We start from the raw sequence: 23,024 nt of genomic DNA, 5'->3' as shown, positions 1-23,024 counted from the left end.
GCAATGATTAAAGCAGATGGCCAGGGCTGGGGGATAACGAGGTCACTGAGGTGGAAAGATCTGCCCAGCCCCAGGTAAAATCAGGTGCCTGTGTCTTTTATTGATTATGATAGTGGGCTAGATAATACCGCCGTAATGCTTATAGGCTTTATTTAATAATAAATTTAATAACCCATGTATTTTCTTGCAGCAGACCATGGCAACTCTTATAAAGGAGAACATTTCCTTGGGGCTGGCTTACAGGGTGAGAAGCATGGTAGCGTGCAGGCAGACATGGTGCTGGAGAAGGAGCCGTGAGTTCTGCATCTTGATCCAGAGGCAACAAAAGGAGACTGTAAGCCACACTGGATATAGCTTGAGCATGTAAGACCTCAAAGCCCGCCTCCACAGTGACACACTACCTCTAGCAAGGCCACACCTCCTAATAGAGCCACTCTCTATGGCCAAGCATGCAGATACAAGTCCAAGGGTCCATTCCTATTCAAACCGCCACAACTGTCATCCTCAAACCTCGGGATAAAATTGGCAGTGTTCTCGCCATTATGTCACAAATCTCTCATGTAGTTCAACATCAAAGAAGAAAATAAACTGTGACATCACATGAATTTCAAGTGTAAACAAATGTGAGGGTACAAGTACGTAAGCAATAGCTAGGGGGAGGGGGAAGGAGGGAAGACAGGAGAACAGAAGAGGGGTCCAGACAAGAACCGAGAATTCTGTGAATTACTTTTATGTGTATTAATATAAACACAACTTTGCACATGGTGATTCATGAGTACAGAAGTGGAGACTCACCTAGTCTGCTCCGTCTGATTTCTTCTGGTGAGACAGGCCGAAGCTTTCTCTCTGCTTTAATTTCTTCTAATATTCTTTCATGGAGGCTCCGTGGCCGTGGTGGGGTTGGTTTCAGTTTTCTGGCTGAAGCCTTGAAAAGGAAACACAACAGTTAGAGACTTGATTAACTAACTGTTCTTTACACACACACACACACACACACACACACACACACACACACACACACACACACACACTTTGTGTGCTTGCACTTGAGTGGAGGGCAGACAACAACTCAAGGGAATGAGTTCCCTTCCCCTTTATGGAGTCCTGGGCAAAGAATCCCAACTACCAGGCTTGGTGGCAGCACCTTTACCTACTGAACCATCTCTCAAGCCCCAATGTCAAAATGTCTAATGCAGTAAGAGATAACTGGGCCTCCCAGTCATTTGACCATACGTGCTCAGATGCTCTGCTGAAGTTATAACCACGGCCCAATACGCCACTGTTTTGGAAACTAACTTTTTAGGGGATTATTGCTGTCGTTTTGGGACTTATTCTGTAGTCTAGACTGGTCTCAAATTTATGACAATCCCTGAGCCTCAGTCTCCTGAGTGTGGAGATTATAGAGGTGAGCCACACTATCTACCTAAAAGCAGCATTTGTAACTCATCACCTTGCGTTGTTACTGTCTTCAGTCTATTAATGACCTCACAGAGGTGAGAGGCAGGCCAACTTGCTGAGAGCCACATGAAGCTAGACTGTGGGCCAGTGAGAACTACCAGGCTTGTCTGATCCCACTCTACTGCACCAAAACTTCCCCTTCTCAGAAAAATCCAAAAGGACAACCAACTCCATCAGTCTAGAAACTGGGAGAAAGTTCCTCTACCCTCATTGTCTTTTATGTACATAGGCTTGAGATGGTTTGGTGGGTGCTGGCTATTGGGCCAGGAGGAAAAGAATAAAGAAGAAACACAAGCAACATTTCAAACTGAATTCGCATTCTATGGTCACTAGGAAAAACAGTGCCAACAGAGGATGTTAAAATAAAAGCGAGAGCACATTTACTGTAAAATAACCAGTATGACAGCGAGCTCTAAGCAGAGTAGAAGCTTTATGACGTGAGTTGGAAAGGTAACTCATGCTGGAAGCGGCGTGGTACTAGTTTTTGGCTGTTATAGGAGATTTTGTGCTATGACTCAGGTTGTTTTGAGTGAAAACATACCAAATAATTGTATTATACTGAAGGAATGTCTCTGTACTTTAAAGAGTAATTTATAGGTCGATGTTGCAGAATATTTGATCCCATTGTGAACCCCTGAACCCCAAGACTGTGAATTGTAAAAACTTGCTTCTTGGGGCTGGAGAGATGGCTCAGAGGTTAAGAGCACTGGCTGTTCTTCCAAAGGTCCTGAGTTCAATTCCCAGTAACCACATGTAGTTCATGGTGGCTCACAACCATCTATAATGGGATCTGGTGCCATCTTCTGGTTTGCAGGTGTACATGCAAGCAAAACACTGTATACTTAATAAACAAATAAATCTTTAAAAACAAAACAACAACAAAAAACAAATCTGCTTCTTGTTTTGTGTGGCTCAGCCTTACCTAGCACACACCTTTAATCCAAAAACTTTCTGCTTATTGTAAACAGGTGATTAAGGTGTGTCTCAGCCCTGGCACACACCTTTAATCAAAGAGCTATCTGTACACAGGATTAACTAAAGTTAACCCTAGGTCAAGAGGCAGAGGAAGAAACCAGCTGACAGGGATTAAACAGAAAGGAGGAGATTGAGTTGAAGGGTATTAAGACAGTGTGGAGAAGGAGAAGGTGCTTTTTAGCTTTTTCCTTCTGGGATGATGGCTGAGGAGGAAGGTCAGCTGGGTGCTTTCTCTGCCTCTCTGAGCCAGCAGGCTTTCACCCCAGCATCTGGCTCCAGAGTTTTTATTGGTAAAATCTACCATCTGGGATTTTCTTTCTTTGTAACAGGTGGGCTTCATGCTCTCAAGGGGAAGCTTGGAGGATGCTACACACCCATCCCTGGGGAGAGAGCGTTAAGGTACATACTGGATTTAAAGGTGGTCTTGATCTGATGAAGTCAAGGATGATCTCATGAGCACTCTTTCTTAACCGAGGGGGGATGTCACCGTTTACCTAAAAGGAGACAAAAACGCAGATCATGTGAATAGAGGAGTCACATGTAATGTACATGGAATAACCGGGATTCTGACTCCCCTCAGTTGTGGCCACCTTAACACATGTTTTCCCATCTTTTAAAAGGGTTATGTTTTCGAGATAAGGTCTTGTATACCCCAGGCTGTTTCTGAACTCAATGTGCAGTGGAAGATAACCCCAAACTTCCAATCCTTTAGTTTCTATATCCAAAATGCCAGGGTCCCAGGTATATGCCATCCATGGGCTTGTTCCCCAGTCTTATTTTAAAGAAAACAGGCTGAACTGCCACCTCAGGCCTGGTCCTTCCCCTGTGACAACTGCAATGAGATCTATTTAACACTACTCCCTTCCTCCCTGTGCCCTATAGATAGGCCAGATCGCAGGCATTAGCAGCAATCCTAGTAGAGTCTAGCCCAGCATGTGAGTGACAATGCCAGGCTTAAGGGGGGGGGGGGCACGGGCATGGTGGTGCATGCCTTTAATCCCAGCACTCGGGAGGCAGAAGCAGGCAGATCGCTGTGAGTTCGAGGCCAGCCTGGTCTACAAAGTGAGTCTAGGACAGCTAAGGCTACACAGAGAAACCTTGTTTCAAAAAAAAGGGAAAAAAAAAAAAAAAAAAAAAAGAAGGTAGTGGTGGTGTACTCCTTTAATCTCAAGACTTGGGAGGCAGAGGTAGGTGGATCTCTATGAGTTCAAGGCCAACCTGGCTGACAGGGCAAGTTCCAGAACAGCTAGGAATACACAAGGAGAAATTCTGTCTTGAAAACAAATAAATAAAAGTGTGTGTGTGTGTGTGTGTGTGTGTGTGTGTGTGTGTGTGTGTGTGTGTATAGCAAGCAACAGGACCTGGCCAAAGAACCAGAGCCTGATTCGGCATGACCCTTACTTGTGGATTTCTGGGGTGTAAGTTTTTTAAACACTTGCCAAAACAAATCTAGCAGCCCCAACTGAAATAAAAAAATGATCCAGGGGGGCTGGAGAGATGGCTCAGAGAAACTGAGTTCAATCCCCAGCAACCATGTGGAGGCTATCAACCATCTATAATGAGATCTAATGCCCTCTTCTGGCCTGCAGATGTACATGCAGGTAGAGCACTGTGTACATAATAAATAAATAAATCTTAAAAAAAAAAAAAAAAAAGATTCCAGACGGACAAATTGTTGATTCAAAGAAAATAAGATCAATCACATAAACTGGATCATATTTTGGTAGCACAGTGGCTTACAACAAAAATCTTCGAATATACAAAAAGTGATTCCTTTTAAGTATTTTAAAACTACCCAGAACTCCATCTTGTTTCTTAAGTAAACATTTTTATAAAGATTTGTTTGTTTGTTTTATGTATATGACTGCTCTGTCTGCATGTACACCTGCAGGCCAGAAGAGGGCATCAGATCACATTATAGATGGTTGTGAGCCACCATGTGGTTGCTGGGAATTGAACTCAGGACCTCTGGAAGAAGAAACAGTGCTCTTAACCACTGAGCCATCTCTCCAGCCCTTAAGTAAACATTTTTAGGGAGCTGGATTTGAAGTAAAACAGATAAAAATAAGTTGTTTTGTTGCCATGCACTCAAGACCCACACCTACATCTTTCCCTTTCAGCAACTCTTTAGAAATGAAGCCTTGTGACTCACTGGGGCTGCACTTCAGGAAGCCTTCAAAGCCAGATGCACACTTCTCTGCTAATGCCAAACATCGAAAGGGTTGAAAGCCCGACTACCTGACCCAAGGCCCCGGCTCACAGAAAGAAAACAGCTTCTTTAGAACTAGGTAAAGCTCTAATCTCAGAATTCAGAATTACTTCAAATATGTGTATCTGACTTTCAAGCCACAGATTAGACAATCTGCAGTTTAGTAGGCCTTAGAGCAGTGGTTCTCAACCTGTGGGTCTCGACCCACTGAGAGTTATGTATCAGATAATTACATTCTATCCATAACAGTGGCAAAGTTACAGTCATGAATAGCAACAAAAATAAGGTTATATTGGGGTCACCACAGCATGAGGAACTGTAGTAAAGGGCCTCAGCCTTAGGAAGGTGAGAACCATTGCCTTAGAGACATGTATGTCCACTGAGTCAGTAATTGTTTGGCTAGAGCGAGGTCCCCTTCTGTCACAGACCTAGAGGAGGGGAGTAGGATGAAAGAGGGAGGGAGGGGGAACAGGAAGATACAAGTGAGGGGATAACAAACAACTGAAATGTAATCTGAATAAATTACTCAACTATGGTTTGCCCATGTTATAGGTTCCTCTGGGCTATTAATAACTGTAGAGCACGGGCGGGGCACGGGGTGGCTTAGCAGTTAAGAGGATCCCAGCCCAGCACCAGCACCTACATGGTAGCTCACAGCCATTTATAACTCCAGTTCCAGGGGATCCATGTGGCCTTCTGACCTCTAACAATACCAGGTATGCACAAGGTATACACACATCCAGGCAAAATACTGATATACAGAGAATCCTTTTTAAATGATATAAATCATATTTCATGATATAGAACCAAGTTTACCCCATATTCAACAGAAGGGAAAGTTTATATGGTATTACAAGAGTATTAGTTTTATACTAATTATTTAGTATAATATAATTAGTTTTATATTATATAAAATAGTATATAAAATTTCAAGAAAAACATTACAAAATAGAACTAAATTTTAATTTTAATCATCTTTTATGGTTTTTACAGTGAGTTAATTACTTTTAAAATAAAACATTAAATTAAAAAGAGTGCCTGGAGCGATGGCTCAGGGAGAGAACTGGCTGCAGAGGCCCTTGGTTCTATTCCCTGCACCCGGGTGGTTGCTCACTACCATCTGTAACTCCAACACCAGGGGATCTGTCACCTTCTGGCCCCTTGCCACCAGGAATAAACACAGTGCACTTACATACATGCAGGCAAAGCATTTAAATGCATAAATAAATCTTTAAAAAGGAAAAAAGAAATGTGTAACCCGAATACGCTTGAGAGTGAAGGATGGAAGAGGGTGTCAGTGCAGACAGCAAGCAAGGAAGGAAAAGGCCAGGTCAGCAACATTACAGCAGATAAGACAGATGTCTAGAGAAAAGCTAACAGGACAAACAAAAGCAGACACTAGATTGAAAATGTAACAACTGTAAGTATATATGTACCAAACTACAGACCAAGAGCTATGAAGCACAAACACTGAAAGTGAGATGAACAATCCCACAGTAGTCGGAGACTTTAGTACTGCATTTACAATAGCGCACCGAACAAAGAAAACCAACAACAAAAACAGGGATTTGAACGATTGCATAAATTAACTGGAAGTCTCCACCTGGTAGAACTGTGCTACCAGAATATCCTTCTCTCTCCCTCACTCTGCCTCTCCCTCCCCTGTTCTGAGACAGTCTCGCTAAGTAACGTATGTGGCCTTGGACCCACGCTCCACTTCCTGAACACTGGAAGGCTTGTTACCAGACCTGGCAGCTGTAGAATAGGTATTTCTCGTAAAGGCGTGTGATTTCTCCAGGACAGACCCTGGATCAGGGGGAGGAAAGGCAAAAAATTTAAAGACGTGGCACTACGCTCTTGTAACCCTAGCCAAGAGGTGGCTGGTGAGGCCCTGTGACAGTTTCAATGCGAGACGAGGTGACAAGGGCAGGAGATGGACTGGGGAGAAGTGGTTCACACAGGAGACAGTTTCAAGCCAGAGCTCACGAGCTGGGGCTCCTTTCTGCGGAGCTTGGCTCAAGGGCCTCAGTGCCTAGCAACTGATAAAGATGTGTACAACAGGGCACATAGAACAGCCGGCTTATACCTCATGTTGACACATTAATTTAATGACATAAGCTAGAAAACATGTAACCATTTAGGATCAACTAATTGCACAGAAGATATTCTCAACATGAAATAAGTGTGACAGGATATAAGCTGAAATCAGCCTATTGGGTCTAATAAAATGCAGAAATAAGAGTGGGGATTGATTAAGTTAGACACAGTGGCACATGCCTGAAACACTGGCACCCAGGAAGCAGATGGAGAGGCAGGAGGACCATCTTGAGCCAGTTTGGTCTACACAGTGGGTTCTGGGCAGCCAGCCCAACACAGCAAGACTCTGTCTCAATAAACAAGAACAATAAAAGCCACCAGAAAACAGAGGGAGCGAGGGAGGGAGGGAGGGAGGGAGGGAGAGAGGGAAGGAGGGAGGGAGGGAGGGAAGGAGGGAGGGAGGGAAGGAGGGAGGGAGAGAGGGAAGGAGGGAGGGAGGGAAGGAGGGAGGGAGGGAAGGAGGGAGGGAGGGAGGGAGGGAGCGAGGGACAGAAGGAGGGATGGAAGGAGGGAGGGAGGGAGCGAGGGACGGAAGGAGGGAGGGAAGGAGGGAGGGAGGGACGGAGGGAGGGAAGGAGGGAGGGAGGGAGGGAAGGAGGGAGGGAGGGAGGGAGGGAGGAAGGGAGGGAGGGAGGGAGGGAGGGAGGGAAGGAGGGAGGGAGGGAGGGAGGGAGCGAGGGAGGGAGGGAAGGAGGGACGGAAGGAGGGAGGGAGGGAGCGAGGGACGGAAGGAGGGAGGGAAGATGGGAGGGAGGGACGGAGGGAGGGAAGGAGGGAGGGAGGGAGGGAAGGAGGGAGGGAGGGACGGAGGGAAGGAGGGAAGGAGGGAGGGAGGGAAAGGATGAGTATGAATGCAAATGGCAAAGCAATGTGATAATTTCTCTTGGCTATGAAAACTTTCCTTCTTTGAGCTTAATGTATTTTCCAAGTTTTCTTCAGTGATCAAATATTTTATGAGAAGAAATACCACCCGACTGGCCCATTGCTCACACGTCAGCTATAGGCAACCAGTGAGTGCTTACCATTACTTTTCTCAAGGTGTATCTTTTGCTCCGAATATCATCCATGAGCATCTCATAAGGGGTGAGCTGGTACTCAATGGGCAACGGGTTGTACTGCCGCTGTTGAACTTTCTTAAGTTTCACCCCATTTCGCAAATCCCTCATCACCTGCACCCAGAACCGTGCCTGAAAGAACCAAGGATGGACGGTTACCAATAAATAAATCCATGGTTACACTCACCGAGAGTCAAGGTAAGACGTGGATTATAAAACACAGAATAAAGGAAACATTACATTTTAGGATATCATGGGATGGGCAGAAAGTCAGTAGGTGGCATTAAAATACCTGTCTCCAATATATACCACTTTGAGACTCTGCTTACCAAAAGGGTGGATTCCCCACACCTTGACTTTGGGTTTGGCCATATGGTGCATGTGTGCATCTGTGTGCATGTGCATGTCCAAGTGTGCATGTGTGTGCCTGCCTGCTTTGACTCTGTTCCTGGGCACACTAGAGCTCCCAGGCTGCCCTGTATATGGTGAATTCACTACTTTACACTTTAGCCGGTGTCCTGTCAGTGTCACAGCACTGCTGTGGTTACAGCTGCTAGGGACAGGCACTTGTTCTGAGTTCATCTCATCAATAAAAAATAGGTAATAATGAAGAATTGATGTCTTGTGCTTTATATATATATAATGCTCAAAATGATGATTTTATGTTATCTATTACACACCCTATAATCAATTTTCTTATCTAGAAATAAGTTGCTCTATCCACCATCAAGAGTTCTGAGAATAAAATGAGACATCAAAACACTTAGTATAACACATACTAAAATGTGTATTTATTATTCCTTAATCCGTTTGTTCTCCTGTCTTATCGTCCACCACTGTCTACTTCAGTGCCAAGTCAATCAATACAGTATTTAATTAAAATGTACCTTGTCAAAGTTAATGTGACTTCAATAGCTGTCTAAATGTATTTATTATGAAGCCAAGTCCTAAGAATTCCCCACACCCAGCCATGTCACTCCCTGACAGAGCTGGTCGTCAGTATGTGTGAGTTTCTAGGTCCTGTCTGCAACGCTGAAACATTTTTCTATGTAAAACAAATGATTACATTTCTAAGAAAGTCCTCCAAAGCAATCATTCTCTTTCCACTCTCCTGAGGATGGCACTCAGGTCACCAGGCTGGGCCTCCAGTACCTCTAGGCACAGAGCCCCTTGATGGCCTGCCTTTAAACATGTCCAATTTCTCCGCTCTTTCTTCTCTTTTCACTCTTTATCTTTCTAGATAATTCACCTGATTGATGTTGGGAAGGAGCAGCAGTAATCTAGGTCAAAAGAACTGCGCTCCCCCTTGAGGTTTGTGAAGTACTGGTCAGTAATTTCTGTAATTTGGATTAATATTTTTCAAAACTTAACTGATTTATTACGAGTATTAAGAGGTGTGATGTGTGTGTGTGGATACGCCTCCCACCCCCCATATGTAAGTCATAAGACAACTCTGTAAAGTCAGTTTCTCTCCTTCTACCTTTAAATTTTTTTAAATTAAAAAATGTACATTTATTTATGTATTTTGTGTGTATGTGTGTGAGCGTCTGTGTGCCAGGCCATGCCTATGGCGGCCAGATGACAACTTCCAGGAGTCAGTTCTCTCCTTACCCTGTGTGGGTTCTGCGGATCAAACTCAGAACTGAAGGCAAACTACACAGCAAGCATCATGCCAACCAAGGCTACACAGAGCTTTGATTTTTGAGTACATGAGCATTATTTAAGGTATTTACAATTATAAATGTTAATACCAGTATTTCTAGTCACAATGGCAGCAGCTCTATCAAAGTAGGATATTTTTATAATGAAAATATTCACTTGTAAAATCAAGCATACACTATTTGTAAAAGCTAAATTGATCAGAAAATTTGTCCATTTCCTTACCCAGTCCGCATTTTTCAGGTCCTCCAGATCTGTGCTAGGTTCATCACTCTTTTCCATTTCTTGAATCTTCTTAAGATTCTACCGATTAAAATAAAATTTGAAAACCAATGTAAAAATTGTATTAAGCTACTTCTCAAATTATAACTCCAAATAGTTATCTTTAGATAAAATATAGACAGAAGTAAAATATAGACAGAAGTACCAATGAAGGAGATAGTAAATTAAATCTCATGAGTGTTATTTTCTTTTCTTGATTTTAATTATTTTAATGTACATTCTCTTTCCTTTTCTTTCTTTTTGGTTTTTCTAAGACAGGGTTTCTCTATATAACAGCATTAGCTGTCCTGGAATTTGCTTTGTAGACCAGGCTGGCCTCGAACTCACAGCGATCTGCCTGCCTCTGCCTCCGGAGTGCTGGGATTAAAGGCGTGCGCCACCACTGTTCTGCCCATTCTCTTCTTTTCATGAACTGAAAACAGCATGGCTCATGAGACAAGTCTCTGGCCTGGGCAACGCCACACCTTCCCTCTTCTTCTGCAGATACCAGGTTCAATTGAAAGCAGCTCCTCAGACAGGCCCGCCTTTCTTCCCTTTACTGCAAAGTCTACATATCTGGGCTCTTAGCTTCATGCAAGGTTCACACTCATCTGTGGCTGCCCTCTAGCCTTCCTGAAGCGCAAGTCCACCACAGAGCTGACATGAGCTTGGGAACTTATGGATGCTTGGTGTGCATTTGTGATGTTAATCTTGATTGTCAACATGATGGGATTTAGAATCACCATGGAAATAAATCTCTTGGCATGTCTTAGAGTGGTTTTAAAAATTAGGGTAACTGAGGTAGAAAAACTTACTTTAAATGTGGGTTATACCATTCCACAAGCTGGTGTTCCAGGAGGACACAACAGGGAGAAAAGCAGTGTGCCAGTGAGCGCACGCGCGCGCGCGCGCACACACACACACACACACACACACACACACACACACACACAGAGGGGTGTGTGCTATCTCTGGACTTCCTAATGTGGCTGCAACATAACCAGCTCTGCCTCGTGCTCCTGCTGCCGGGCTCCCTGTCATGACTGACTACACACACGAAGGAACAAACCTTCCTTCCTTGGGTTGTTTTTGTCAGGTATGTTGCCCAGCAACAGGAAAAGCAACTAACAATATTTATCAAGCAATTTATTGATAAACTTCAATTAATAAAATGCCTTTTAAATAGCACCAAGCCTACATTTGCCACTTGTAAGAAAGGACTGAGTAATAGAGCATATGGGACAGTAAGATGCCTTAACTAAGCCCAATGACCTGAGGAGATCTCTAGGACGCACATGGTGGAAAGAGAAAACTCACTCTAGCAGGTTGTCCTGACCTCCACACATGAGTGTGTATATGCGCACATGTGAGCGCACACACACGTGCACACACACAAATAAAGGTAAGGAACAATTTGAAAAGCATATTTAGAAGTCAGTTATAAACCCACCGTATTCCAAGCCTCCTAACAGCAATTTAATCTTAACGCTTTACCTGGGTCTGAGTTATTGCTCTGCTTGTCCAGAGATAGGATTTAAATGTACTATATAAAAATAAATAAATGTACTGTATGAAACCTAGCTTGTTTTATATAATGTATAAACAAAACATTTCCAAACCACTTATTTTTAGCTTCCCAACATCTCATATTATCCATCTGAAAAAATGAAGATAACACTACAAGCTTTTAAAAAAGCCTAATAAAGAAGTGTTAATGCTGGGGGAAAAAATACTCTGAACAGTAAAGATGTGATATAAGAAATAGCCGGGCGTGGTGGCACAAGCCGGGCGTGGTGGCGCACGCCTTTAATCCTAGCACTCGGGAGGCAGAGGCAGGCGGATCACTGTGTGTTCGAGGCCAGCCTGGTCTACAAAGTGAGTCCAGGACAGCCAGGGATACACAGAGAAACCCTGTCTCAAAAAACCAAAAAAAAAAAAAAAAAAAGAAATATATTCTTCTCTCCCTAGGGGAAAACAAAAGGGAAAAAAAACCCAACCCATTTCTAGTTATTTCAGATATTTATACAATTTCTTTAAAAGTCAAGATGCCTTCTGAGGCGCTGTAAGAAGACCCACGCTGTTCTTTGTGTCTGCGGCCTTGTCCGAGTTGCCATCTTCTGGCCACTACTCACCTCTATTTCTAAGTATTAAAAGAAGTGCCACATTAAATTATTGACACCCTGCTTCGCATAAAAATAGGGGACCCAGCATCATTCCCTGAATTTCCTAAGTACAACAAGTCATAATTCATTATACCATAGAATATACCAAAACTTAAATCACAGTAAATGAAACATACTCAATTTTGCATCTGCAGCCTCTTCAGAAAAGCAACTTCACAGAGTTTCAGATGGTTCCTGTGCTTTCTCAGCTCTAAGCCTTCCGCTTATCCAAAGCCTGGCCCCCCCTGATATTCTGCATACTAGTCTTGCCTAGAGTAGGGTCCTGGCAGCTAATATGCGACAACCCACGTCTACCCTACTCCACATTATAGAGGAACTGAGCCTCATAAGGGTTGGTCCCACATCTGTGGCCTCGGCAATGAGTGCAGAGCAGGCCTGAAACAGAGGGATCAGAGGGATGCAGCCCAGGCTCCCAGATAATGCAGGCTGGTGTCTGCAAGGTGGTGAGAACACTGGGCAGCTGTCCCACCTCACCCTGGCTGAGACAGTCCTCACAAAATAGCTCGTGAAGTAGGTTCAAGTTCTACCTATTTTGTTAAAAGAAACCTGTAGGAATACTTGTAATTCTAGTCACACACAAGGAAAAAGAATAGAATTTATGATTGCTAAGTGGTCTTTCCAGAAAGTGGCATGACCTTACATCAAAATCTGAATAGAAATCATTATTACTAAATCAGGATTCTTCATTTTCTATCATTTAAGATGTACCGGCCCGGTGAACAGTATTCCTGATATTCGAAATCTCTGCTTTTTGTTGCCCTATAACTTAATCAGGTATTTTAAAAAATATATCTCTGGTGATTCAACAGTAAAGCCTGAAGTGTGCAACCTCCATGCAGTATCAAAATCACAGCCGAGTGGGCAGAAGCCTGTGATGGGTTCCCCTGGTGGTGTTGAAGTTCTCTGCAAAAAGGATTAATGGCCGAGAGTGTATATTACTGTATAGAGTGAAAGAGTCTTACAATGCTACAAGATGGGTCTAGGAGGTGAGCAGCTCCCGGGCACCCTGGGACCCCACCTCACAGCCCTGCACAGCCCACTGGGAGGGAAGGAGCCCACTTCCCACTGCTCCGGCCTTCGGCAACTGCTCTGAGGGCTCCCTATGTGTGCAGCGCTCACCTCAGGTACCAACCACATGAATCCTCTCCTGGCCTTCAGACTCCTCAAACCCTGACACCAGCCCTACCCTGGCCTCTAGCACTTAACCCAGTCTACAGCTGCCAGGGACCATCCTGCCCTGCGTGATACACGGGTCTGTGCGTTTTCTGTCTACCTCCTCCAATGAGAGCAGCATTTGTAATGTTTACTTTGTTCAGTGGTGGATCCTCAAATATCGGGCACAGTGCTTTGTACAAGGTTAGCTCTTAACATTTGTTCAATAAATAAATTAAGACATTTTAAAGTGGTGGCGCACTTTAATAAAGTCAACTTTAACTGGAGTAATTCAATCTGAGGGAAAATTATTCAGAGGAAATCTCTGGCCTTTAAATTCAAAATCCTATGAGAGAATTTGGGGTAGAGATATATGTGCCTGTTCAGGAAAATACTTAATTTGAGCTCATACTATGTTTAAGTGTTACATTCAGCCAATAAATAATAAATAAATAATAAAAAAGAAATTCTTTGCTAAGATCTACAGAAGAATGAAGTAGTTATGTCACATGAATAAGGGCAAGCTTGAATGTGAACACACCTTCAAAGTATCCTTTCTTTTGTTTCAGCTAAAGATTTCTTGGGAAAAGTTAAGGGTGCCCATAAGAGTTCCTGTCGGCCATCTTTATAATGCAAGCTGACACCCGCAGAAGTGTTCTTGTCCCTCTTACTTCAAGGTGGTGTGGCTGTGCCTTATAGCACTGAGCCAGACAGGTGCAGGGGTGAATCCGGCACCCTTCCCTCTTAAACTGAACAGGGCCCAGTAACGTACTTCTTAAGCACTGTGTCCACCCCAAACGGTTTTGTACATAAGCACACACAGGCCTCCTGAACACAATCTGCATGCTTCCTTTGTGTGAGGCACTCATTGCTTTCAGACAACTACAGTGGTCTCCTGGCTGATTGCAGGCAGTAAACCTTCCTCTATTCTCTGACCTTCTAGCTCACTGGCTTTGCAGTCACCAAGAAAAGAACCCACTGTGTTTGGATATGATTACAATATTAATCAGGCCAGCAAGATCAACCAGCATCAAAAGGAACTGGCTTGAAATCTCAACGCCTGAGAAAAATCATCAGGGACTGGTAGTCCAATGCTCCTTTGCCCACATGTAATTGAGAGGTCAGCATGGGGTTGCTCAGGTACAACAGAAACGAAGTTTTTCCTATCATGTTCTTGTCATTTAAAGGCTGATGCCACAGGAAGCACTACAGCTTGCTCAACCATAAGCCAAAAGATAACAAATTCAGGAGGTGTAGCAGAGCAAAATGCCAGATTATACAGGTGCAGCAGAGGCCTAGCAATCCAAAGTCATGATTTACTATGTTCATGTAATTCCAGGAATATCAAGTCCCGCTTCCCTGACCTTTAGTCCTGTGGTGGAATGGCATGAGAAGCAGTAACTACACAGACTGACTCCAAACACTATCGCTTTAAATCCTGCTATGGTCATCCTCTGTTCACCCCTTTAAAAAAAATTTAATTTTATTAGTTTATTCAGATTACAATTAAATTGTTATCCCATCACTTGTATCGTCCCGTTCCTCCCTCCCTCCTGCTTTCACCCTATTCCCCTCCCCCAGGTCTAAGACTGAGGGGGACCTCCTCCCCCACTTTATGGTCATTCTATTCACCCTTTTAAAAAAAGTATTCTCTTACACATTTTTTACTTAATATAGGTGTGTGTTTTTTTAAATACGCCTTTCCTTTACTTCACTGGGATCAAGCTCCTACCTCCCTACTGCTAAAATAAATTACAAGCCCAAGAACATCTTGTGTCTTTTTGTTTTGTTTTGTTTTTTTCAAGACAGGGTTTCTCGGGGTAGCCCTGGCTGTCCTGGAACTCACTATGCAGACTAAGATGACCTCAAATTCAGAGATCTGCCAGTGTCCACCTCCCAAGTGCTGGATTAAAGTCATGCGCCACTGCACCGAGCAACACTCTCTCACCTTCTAGCTGTGCTTATGTGTCTTTACAGTAACACACACACAGTTATCAGATGTTTCCAGCTGTGTGACGTCACATGTCTAATCTAATTCTCAACTGTTTTTGTCATCTGTAGAATGGTCACAATAAGAACACTTAGATTTTAGCCAGGCGGTGGTCGCACACACCTTTAATCACAGCACTTGGGAGGCTGAGGCAGGCCTCTGAGTTTGAGTCCAGCCTGATCTACAGAGTGAGTTCCAAAACAGCCAGTGCTACACAGCATAACCTTCTCTCCAAAACCAAACAAACCATAATATAACATAGCAGAGCAGATTAGAGCAAAAAAAAAAAGAACTTTTGGAGCTGGAGAGATGGCTCAGCCATTAAAGACTAGGCTCAAAGCCAAAAATATAAAAGAACTCTTGGATTTTAATACCAGAGGAAGCCTGGTTCATATGCAGAGACTTGGTAACCAGGTAGGTAGTGTGCTTGAGCTGACTGAGTGCATGAACAACTTGCATAATTCACTTTAGGCCTGAGAATAAATTTCTAGCCAACTTAAACGTCACGCTTGTTTTGCTAGAAGTGTTGGGAATGGACCCGAGAGAGGGACAGGCCAGGAGAGGGAGAAAGCTGATTAAAATGAGTAGTGAAAAATGTGATTATGAACCCACATTTCACCACCGAAATTTCACTCTTAACAGATTGGCTTCACCAGATGGCACCTCTTTCTAATGTCTTCATGAGATTAAAGTCCTGACTCAAAACAAATCCATGAAATCGCTGTGAGTCTATAAATACTGCAACTGTACAAGCTTGATTAAATATGTGACCCGAAGCTTCTGGTTTTCTAGTTAACAAAAAAAGAAATTGAAAGTAAACTAAAAATTGGTCTTATTTCAGAGATGAGCTTCTGTACTCTTGTTGACTCTATTTTAGCTTCTGAATTAATTTTTTTCTTTGCATAAATGTAATGGCAGATGCCAGCCTATGCCTGGACTGCGGTGAGGAAGCTCTAATTGGGAGTCCACACATGCCAATTAACTCTTGCCATTGCTGGTGAAACCGTTCTCAGCTAGCAATCATAAGATCTCCATGCTAGCATACTTGGTTATTGGCATCTTCAAAAACAAATAAACAAAATGTACTTTGTAAATCACACACACACACCAAATACTCAAGAGTACAATTCCTTCCACTGGGTTCAGTGTCCGCTCACATGAGCGTGCTCCCTTTGAACAGTCTCTCTTGCATTGTAAAGATCACCGTTTTGTCGTCTTGGTAGCCATTTCAACCCATGTGTCATTTTCTCTGCATATGGGTATTTGGAAGAGCTCTTTCATGATCTTTTATGCAGAGTGCTCTTGAGGAACACTTTTAAAGGGGGGGCGAGTGATGGGGGGGTACTCTGGGCAGAGAGTATTTCAATGTTGCTGGGAAAGTGAGCATGCTCACCAGCATTTACAAACAAAGAAAGCACAAGGCAGCAACGAGGACCTCGAAGGTAACGAATGATAAATGGCCTAATTAAGATGAACAAATGGCTACCATTCACAGAGACATCTGGTGTGATTCTGTGTGTCAAAAAGTGGTATGTTCACCATTTGGAGGGATACAGATCCACTTTAGGACTGGAAATAAATATCTAGCCAACTTAAACGTCACAGTTAGTATTGCTAGAAGTGTTGGGAACGGACCCGAGGGAGGGGCAGGCCAGGAGAGGGCGAGAGCTGACTAACATGCACTTTAGTATGGGAGAGACAGATGTCTGCGGCTTCATTTCTCTGAATCTATTCAAGCAGAAATCGGATCACTAACAAGCATCTCAGTGTGAGCTAACATGTAGTCTGCACTGTGACACAGCTGGGTTTGGTCTTTGCTGGATGAGAGACAGGGAGATTGGAAACATTTACAATCGATTTTCTGAAAAGCCAAACTTTCAAATTCTAAAATGTGGTTGTAGTATTTACGAGCCAGACAAAAGCTATTTCATAATAGCTGAGCCAATTCCAAAAATGTTCTCCAAGAGTGTTTCCCATATGCACATATAAGTTCTATTATAAGAAAGATATTTCAGTCATAGTCATATTCAAGATAAATTGAGATAAAAGACTTCATCATGAAGTCATAATTGCTTACACAGGACAGAGTAAAACAATGCATGTAAGTTACCAAGTAACATTTCTCAGTAATAACTGTGATGACAGAGTGTAAAATGTGGATATAACGTCTAAAACATATCTTAAGGAGCCATTCTTATTTCCAATTTAATTCTTTGCTCCAGAACTTCATTGCCTGGCGAACTATAAGTAATTAAACACTATCTGGCATCTAGAGGTCATCTTCTCATCTTAGCGTTTTGTTAAACTAGGATAGTAAATCATTTGTAAGAACTTGATGACAAGTTTCTACAAAGTCACATGTGAGAATTGTTTCAACATCTGAAAGACTAGACGTTAGAAACATACTATTAATTCTGGAGGGTGTGCATGTGGGTATGTGCATATGTGTATGTAGGTGAACACGGCTATTTGTGTGTATAGGGACCATAGGTCAATATTTGCTATTTTCCTCCATCACTCTCCTGTTTTGAGTCAAGGCCTCTTAATAAACCTGGAGCTCACCAATTAGGCAAGACTAGCTAGCCAACAAGCCCAAGGGATTGTCCTGCCTTGACCTCCTTAGTGCTAGTATTACAGGCATGTGCCACCATGCCTGCACACTGGGCTTCTGAACTCATGTCCTCATGAATGTGTGGCAAGTACTTTCCTGATCAAACTATCTTCTCAGGCCTGAATAATGCTTTTCTTAAACAGTAGTAGCTATTAGTATTGACCCAGAAGGAAAGTATTTCCATCTCCAGGACAACTTTAGAAAAAATCCGAGATATGAAAGAGCAAAAGGGCCTATTCATTTTTCAGTGTAACAGATTGGAAAGTCAAAAGTGAACAATTTTATACACTGTTCTTTTTAATAACGAAACTATTACATCCTCATCTACATTTTCTAATTTGAGAGTTAAAAATCAATAAGCAAACAAATAAATGCTTTAAAAATACATGTCCCTGGGGTAAGGAGAGGGACCGGTGGGTAAAAACATTTGTTGCACAAGCATGAAGATACGAGTTCAAAGCCCTAGAACTCACATAAAAAGCTGGGTACCTGCCTGCAACCTCAGCACTGTAGCAGGCTAGAGACAAGAAGAGTGCTAGGGCTCGCTGGCCAGCAGCCTAGCTCCAGGTTCAGAAAAAGACCACTGTCTCAGGGCATAAAGTGGGAAGTGACAGAGCAGGACACCGGAGTCCTCCCAGCAAGGAGAGAGAGGGCTACACAAGGGCTAAAGAGGGAGTGGGGGAGGGAGAGGTAAAAGCTGTGGCTCCAGGCTCCCTTCAGGAGATCTATGAGACTAAAAATTATGGATTGAGAATACAGATGGCTCAGCACTCGCTGCTCTTGCAGAGGACCCAAAGTGTGGCTCACAATGGTCTGTAACTCCAGTTCTGGGGGATCTAATGTCCTTTCCTGTGTTCTACAGGCACTGCATACACATGGTGCACTTAACAAACATGGAGGCACAAGGAAAATAGGATACATTTATCCCTGAAAATGTGTCTATGGTCCCATATGTGGAGGCCAGTCCACCTCAGCTGTCCCCTTCAGGCATCCTTCCCCAAGTAAGATCTGTGTAAGTAAGGCTTGTGTAAGATCTCAGAGAATCTTCACGTCCATCATGCAGTGTACAATGGGACTGTCCTAAATGAACTGGAACAATTCTCTTTGAATGTAACATTTCAATCTTTAGACATTAGCAAATAGTAACTAAACAAAATAGCTGAATTGTTCAGATTACCTGAGCCGGAATCCCAGCATCCTCTACTAATCTTAATGGAGTCTATTTCAACAGTTAAACAATGAGAAGAGAGTGTGGCCTTATGGGGAGACCTTATCCACAGTGTCCTAAAGGAGGTGCTAATAATGTCCCAGAGTGGATGAAAGTGCAGAAAAGAGGCGAAAAGCCAGTACCACAGGAAACAGATTAAGCCAATTTTGAACTGTTCATTTCATTTAGAAGGGAGCTTTATGAAAGTTTGTATTTTATAAAGTAGATCCGCAGTGTTACCATTCAAGAATATGTGTGGCAGGACACACCTGTAATCCTAAACTAGAGAGGCTGAGGTAAGAGGGTCATGAGTCCAAGGCCAGCCTTGGTGTTCAGCAAGACCTTGTCTTTAGAAGAAGAAAACAACAAAGCTCAAACCAAAAAGCACAAAGTGGATAATACTGAAAATTCTGGCCACCTATTTCAATGTCTATAAATATTAGTTAGCATTTGTACCTACCTCCTTCGCACTCTTAATTTTGGTCAGAAATGTATGGAGTTCCATGGTTTCTGCAAACAGTGCTCGGCATACTGCCTGATAATGATTCGGTGCCTCTGACTCAGTTGGGAGATGAGCAGCACATATCTATAGAAGAAGAAGAAGAAGAAGGAAAAAAAAAAAAGAATATGGCCATTACTGGCATTTTATGTACCGTTAAAACAAACACACTCAGCCTATCTATAGTTTTTCTTTTCTTTCTTTTGTTTTTGTTTTTGTTTTGAGACAGGGTTTCTCTGTGTCATCCTGGCTGTCCTGTACTCACTTTGTAGACCAGGCTGGCCTTGAACTCACAGAGATCCACCTACCTTTGCCTCCTAAGCACTGGGATTAAAGGTGTGTGCCACTACACTGGGCTGTAGTTTGCCTTTTAGATGGAAGATAAGTTCTGTCATCCAAGGTTTAAAATACCAAATGACCATAGATACAATCCACAGAATCATGTGGAAAACATGGTTCAGTCAAGTATACCTAACAGCAAGGATAAGCTGACTATTTGAAAATTAGAGGACATGTGTCAAAGTTTTGTCTGAGAGAAAAAGGGAGGTGGGGTGGGACTTGCTAAATATTGACAATAACTCAGGCATTTTGGCAGCCATAGTTTCAGCTGCTACCACGACACAAATCAAACCTGGGAAAAGGTAACTTCAACTGAAGAATGACCTTGATCATTGGCCTGTGGCCAAGTCTTGGTTGTGGCCATTTCCTAACTAGTTTATTGCCTGAGAGGACGTAGCCCACAGTAGGCAGTGCCATCCCTAGGCAGGCGGGTCTGGGCTGTATAAGAACAATAGCTAAGCAAGCCAGAGGAAGCAAGAGGAAAACATTCTTCCATGGTTTCTTCCTCAAGTTACTACCCAGACCTCCCTCAACAACCGACTGTACCCTGAAAAATGAAACAAACCCTTTCCGCTCCAAGTTGCACTGGGTCAATGTGCCCAACCGAGGACAACCAGCTCCCATTCTCTAAGCATTTATCACACCACATACTGTGTTTGGCATGTCATATAAACAGCACAATTCCACGCATTCTCCTTATAACCCTGAATCATTCCCGTGGTTTTTTGCTTGTTTGTTTTGTTTTTTTTAACTACAAGGAGAATCTAACCATATTTTTCCTAGGTTCTGAAGCCCATGCTCGTCCCACTTGTGAAGTCTGGGGATGTGGGAATGGAGGGAGGAAGAAGGGGGCAGGGGGCTGGTGGAGAACTCGGGCTGCCTGTGGTCCTCGTGTCCCAAGATGCCGTGAGTAAGAGATGCACCTTAACATGATGCAGTGATTTGTTCCTTTATTATACCACAAAGAGTCTTAAGAGTCCAAAGAATAATGTTATGTTTCTATAAAATAACTATTGTGTCCATGTTCAATAGGCACATTTTTAAGTACTTCACTTGCTATAAAAAAGCTGTTAACAGCCAGGCATGGTGGCTCATGCCTTTATCCCAGCACTCAGAAAGCAGAGGCAGGCGGGTATCTGTGAGTTCATGGACAGCCTGGTCTACACAGAGAAAAGGGGCGGCGGGGAAAGCTGTTAACATCTTTCAATAAATTAGATATTAGGGGCTGGAGAGATGGCTCAGAGGTTAAGAGCACTGTCTGTTCTTGCAAAGGTCCTGAATTTAATTCCCAGCAATCACATAGTGTCTCATGACCATATATAATGAGACCTGGTGCCCTCTTCTGGCATGCAAGCACACATGTAGGCAGAATACTCTATACATAATTAATAAATAAATCTTTTTTAAAAGAAAATTTAGATATTAATATAATTGCTGAAAAATCTGTTCTATTTTAACAATTTCTAAGAAAGAATAAAAGAGAGCTGAGTAAGGTGAATGCATACCTATAATCAATCCTACTGCTTGGTAAGCAGAGACAGGAAAATCAGGAATCCATGGTCATCCTCCACTACACAGAAGGTTCAAGGCCCTCCTGGGCTCCGTGAAGCACTATTTTATTAAGAGTCAAAAGAGGGTGTAGTGGCACACTCCAAAGGTCCCAACACTCCAGAGGCAGAGGCAGGAGAAACTCTATAAATTTGAGGCCAGCCTGGTCTACATGGTAAATTCCAAAGCCAACCAAAGCTACATAATGAGATTCTGTCTCAAAACAAACAAACAAAATATTAAGAAAAACCCCAAAAGCATCAATAGAATAAAAGGTGTTCAGTGGTAGCTCTATTGCTTTTCACGTTTCTTAGCTTATTTTTGTACCACGCAGAAGGTTCCTATGTTACTCCTTTGCTGTGACAAAGTACTAAGAAGAGCAAAGGAGCGAAGATTAAGGCTGAGTAGTAGCTTCATAGGTTTTAGTACATGCTCAGTGGCTCTGTTGGCTCTGAGCCTTCCTGTGGTGAGAGGCTGAACACCAGGAGGAAAAGACGTGGTAGAGTAATATGGCTGTATTGTGGTGGACAGGTGGCAAAAAGAGAGAGTGGGCACGGGAGAATACCCTTCAATAGCACCCCACAAAGGGCTACTTCCCCCAACAAGGCCAATTCAGCTGTGGTCTCATCAGAGGACTAAATCATTGATGAAGTTATAGCACTTTTATGATTCAATCACTTCTTAATAGCACCATCAGGTAGAGACCACGCCTTTAACAAGAGCCTCTGTGGGGGTACCTCAAAACCAAACTTAAATGTACCCTACTCAAATTCAAAATTATTCCCTCAACATTTTTTTATTTTCTTTCTGGAGATGGGGCTCAAACCCAATGCCTGTTTCTGCTAGGCGAGTGCTCCACTCCTGAACTAAATCCCCAACTCTAGAATGTCTTTTGTAAGATAGCAATTCAGTATCAAATTGCGTAAGATGTTCATCACAAGCAAACCAACAAAACCGCATTTATAAAGACTACTGCAAAGCTGGATCCTCCGGAGGATGAGCCAGGCTTCTTCACTGCGAGGCCATTTCTCCTGTCTAGAGACTGTACTCTCTATTTAAGGTGATACGTGTGTAAATTTGTGTGTGCAAGTCATGTGGCTCTAGAATCAGCAGCAAAGAGCCCCACAATGAGTAAAGAAAAAGATAATTACACAGTGTGTTTATGCTTAACCTGTGTATATTCTTTCTTTGCTGTATAATCAAGAAGCATGAATAAGCCGGGTGTGGTGGCCTTTAATCCCAGCACTTGGGAGGCAGAGGCAGGTGGATTGCTCTGAGTTTGAGGACAGCCTGGTCTACAAAAGCGAATCCAGGACAGCCAAGGCTACATAGAGAAACCCTGTCTCTCAAAAATAAAAATAAAAATAAAAATAAAAATAAAAAAAGAGGTGTGAATAAAATATGAAGTTGTATTTGATATACGTTCAGAGATCTTGATCACTAAAATGAAAACAAACTTATAAGATCCTATAAACCCTATCATTTGTATTACTGCAACTTAGTTTCATGTTTCTACATTTAACAATAACAAAGCAATCACAGTTTGGTGAGATGATGACTCAGCAGGTAAAGGTGCTTTCTGCATATACCTAATGACCTAAGTTTGATCCTGGAACTCATGCAAAGGTGAAAGGAGAAAACTGACTCTACAAAGTAGCCTTCTGACCATCACACACGTATGCACGCACGCACGCACGTACATGTATTTAAGATTTTTTTTTTAAGAGGAGAAAAAGCAGTCACATTTCCTCATCTAATTCTTTGTCTTTGCTTTCAACAAA

General features: G+C 42.8%; 1 protein-coding gene across 4 annotated transcripts in view; it reads right to left on the bottom strand.

The window, feature by feature from the left end:
- SPIRE1 (spire type actin nucleation factor 1) overlaps positions 1–23,024 on the bottom strand; it is a 115,909-nt gene that overhangs the window by 31,179 nt on the left and 61,706 nt on the right. For all 4 annotated transcript variants that reach the window (XM_084780310.1, XM_084780312.1, XM_084780311.1 and 1 more), the window contains exons 4-8: positions 19,318–19,443; positions 9,679–9,756; positions 7,762–7,926; positions 2,841–2,927; positions 796–925 (exon numbers count right to left, since the gene is read on the bottom strand). In XM_084780310.1, coding sequence (XP_084636436.1) covers positions 796–925; positions 2,841–2,927; positions 7,762–7,926; positions 9,679–9,756; positions 19,318–19,443 — 586 coding nt within the window. The remainder of the gene's footprint in view (positions 1–795; positions 926–2,840; positions 2,928–7,761; positions 7,927–9,678; positions 9,757–19,317; positions 19,444–23,024) is intronic.

The sequence above is a fragment of the Acomys minous genome (genome assembly GCF_964271855.1).
Source record: "Acomys minous genome assembly, chromosome: 4".
Classification (NCBI taxonomy): domain Eukaryota; kingdom Metazoa; phylum Chordata; class Mammalia; order Rodentia; family Muridae; genus Acomys; species Acomys minous.
The sequence above is the reverse complement of the archived record's forward strand: the minus strand, read 5'-3'. Positions and strand labels throughout refer to the sequence as shown.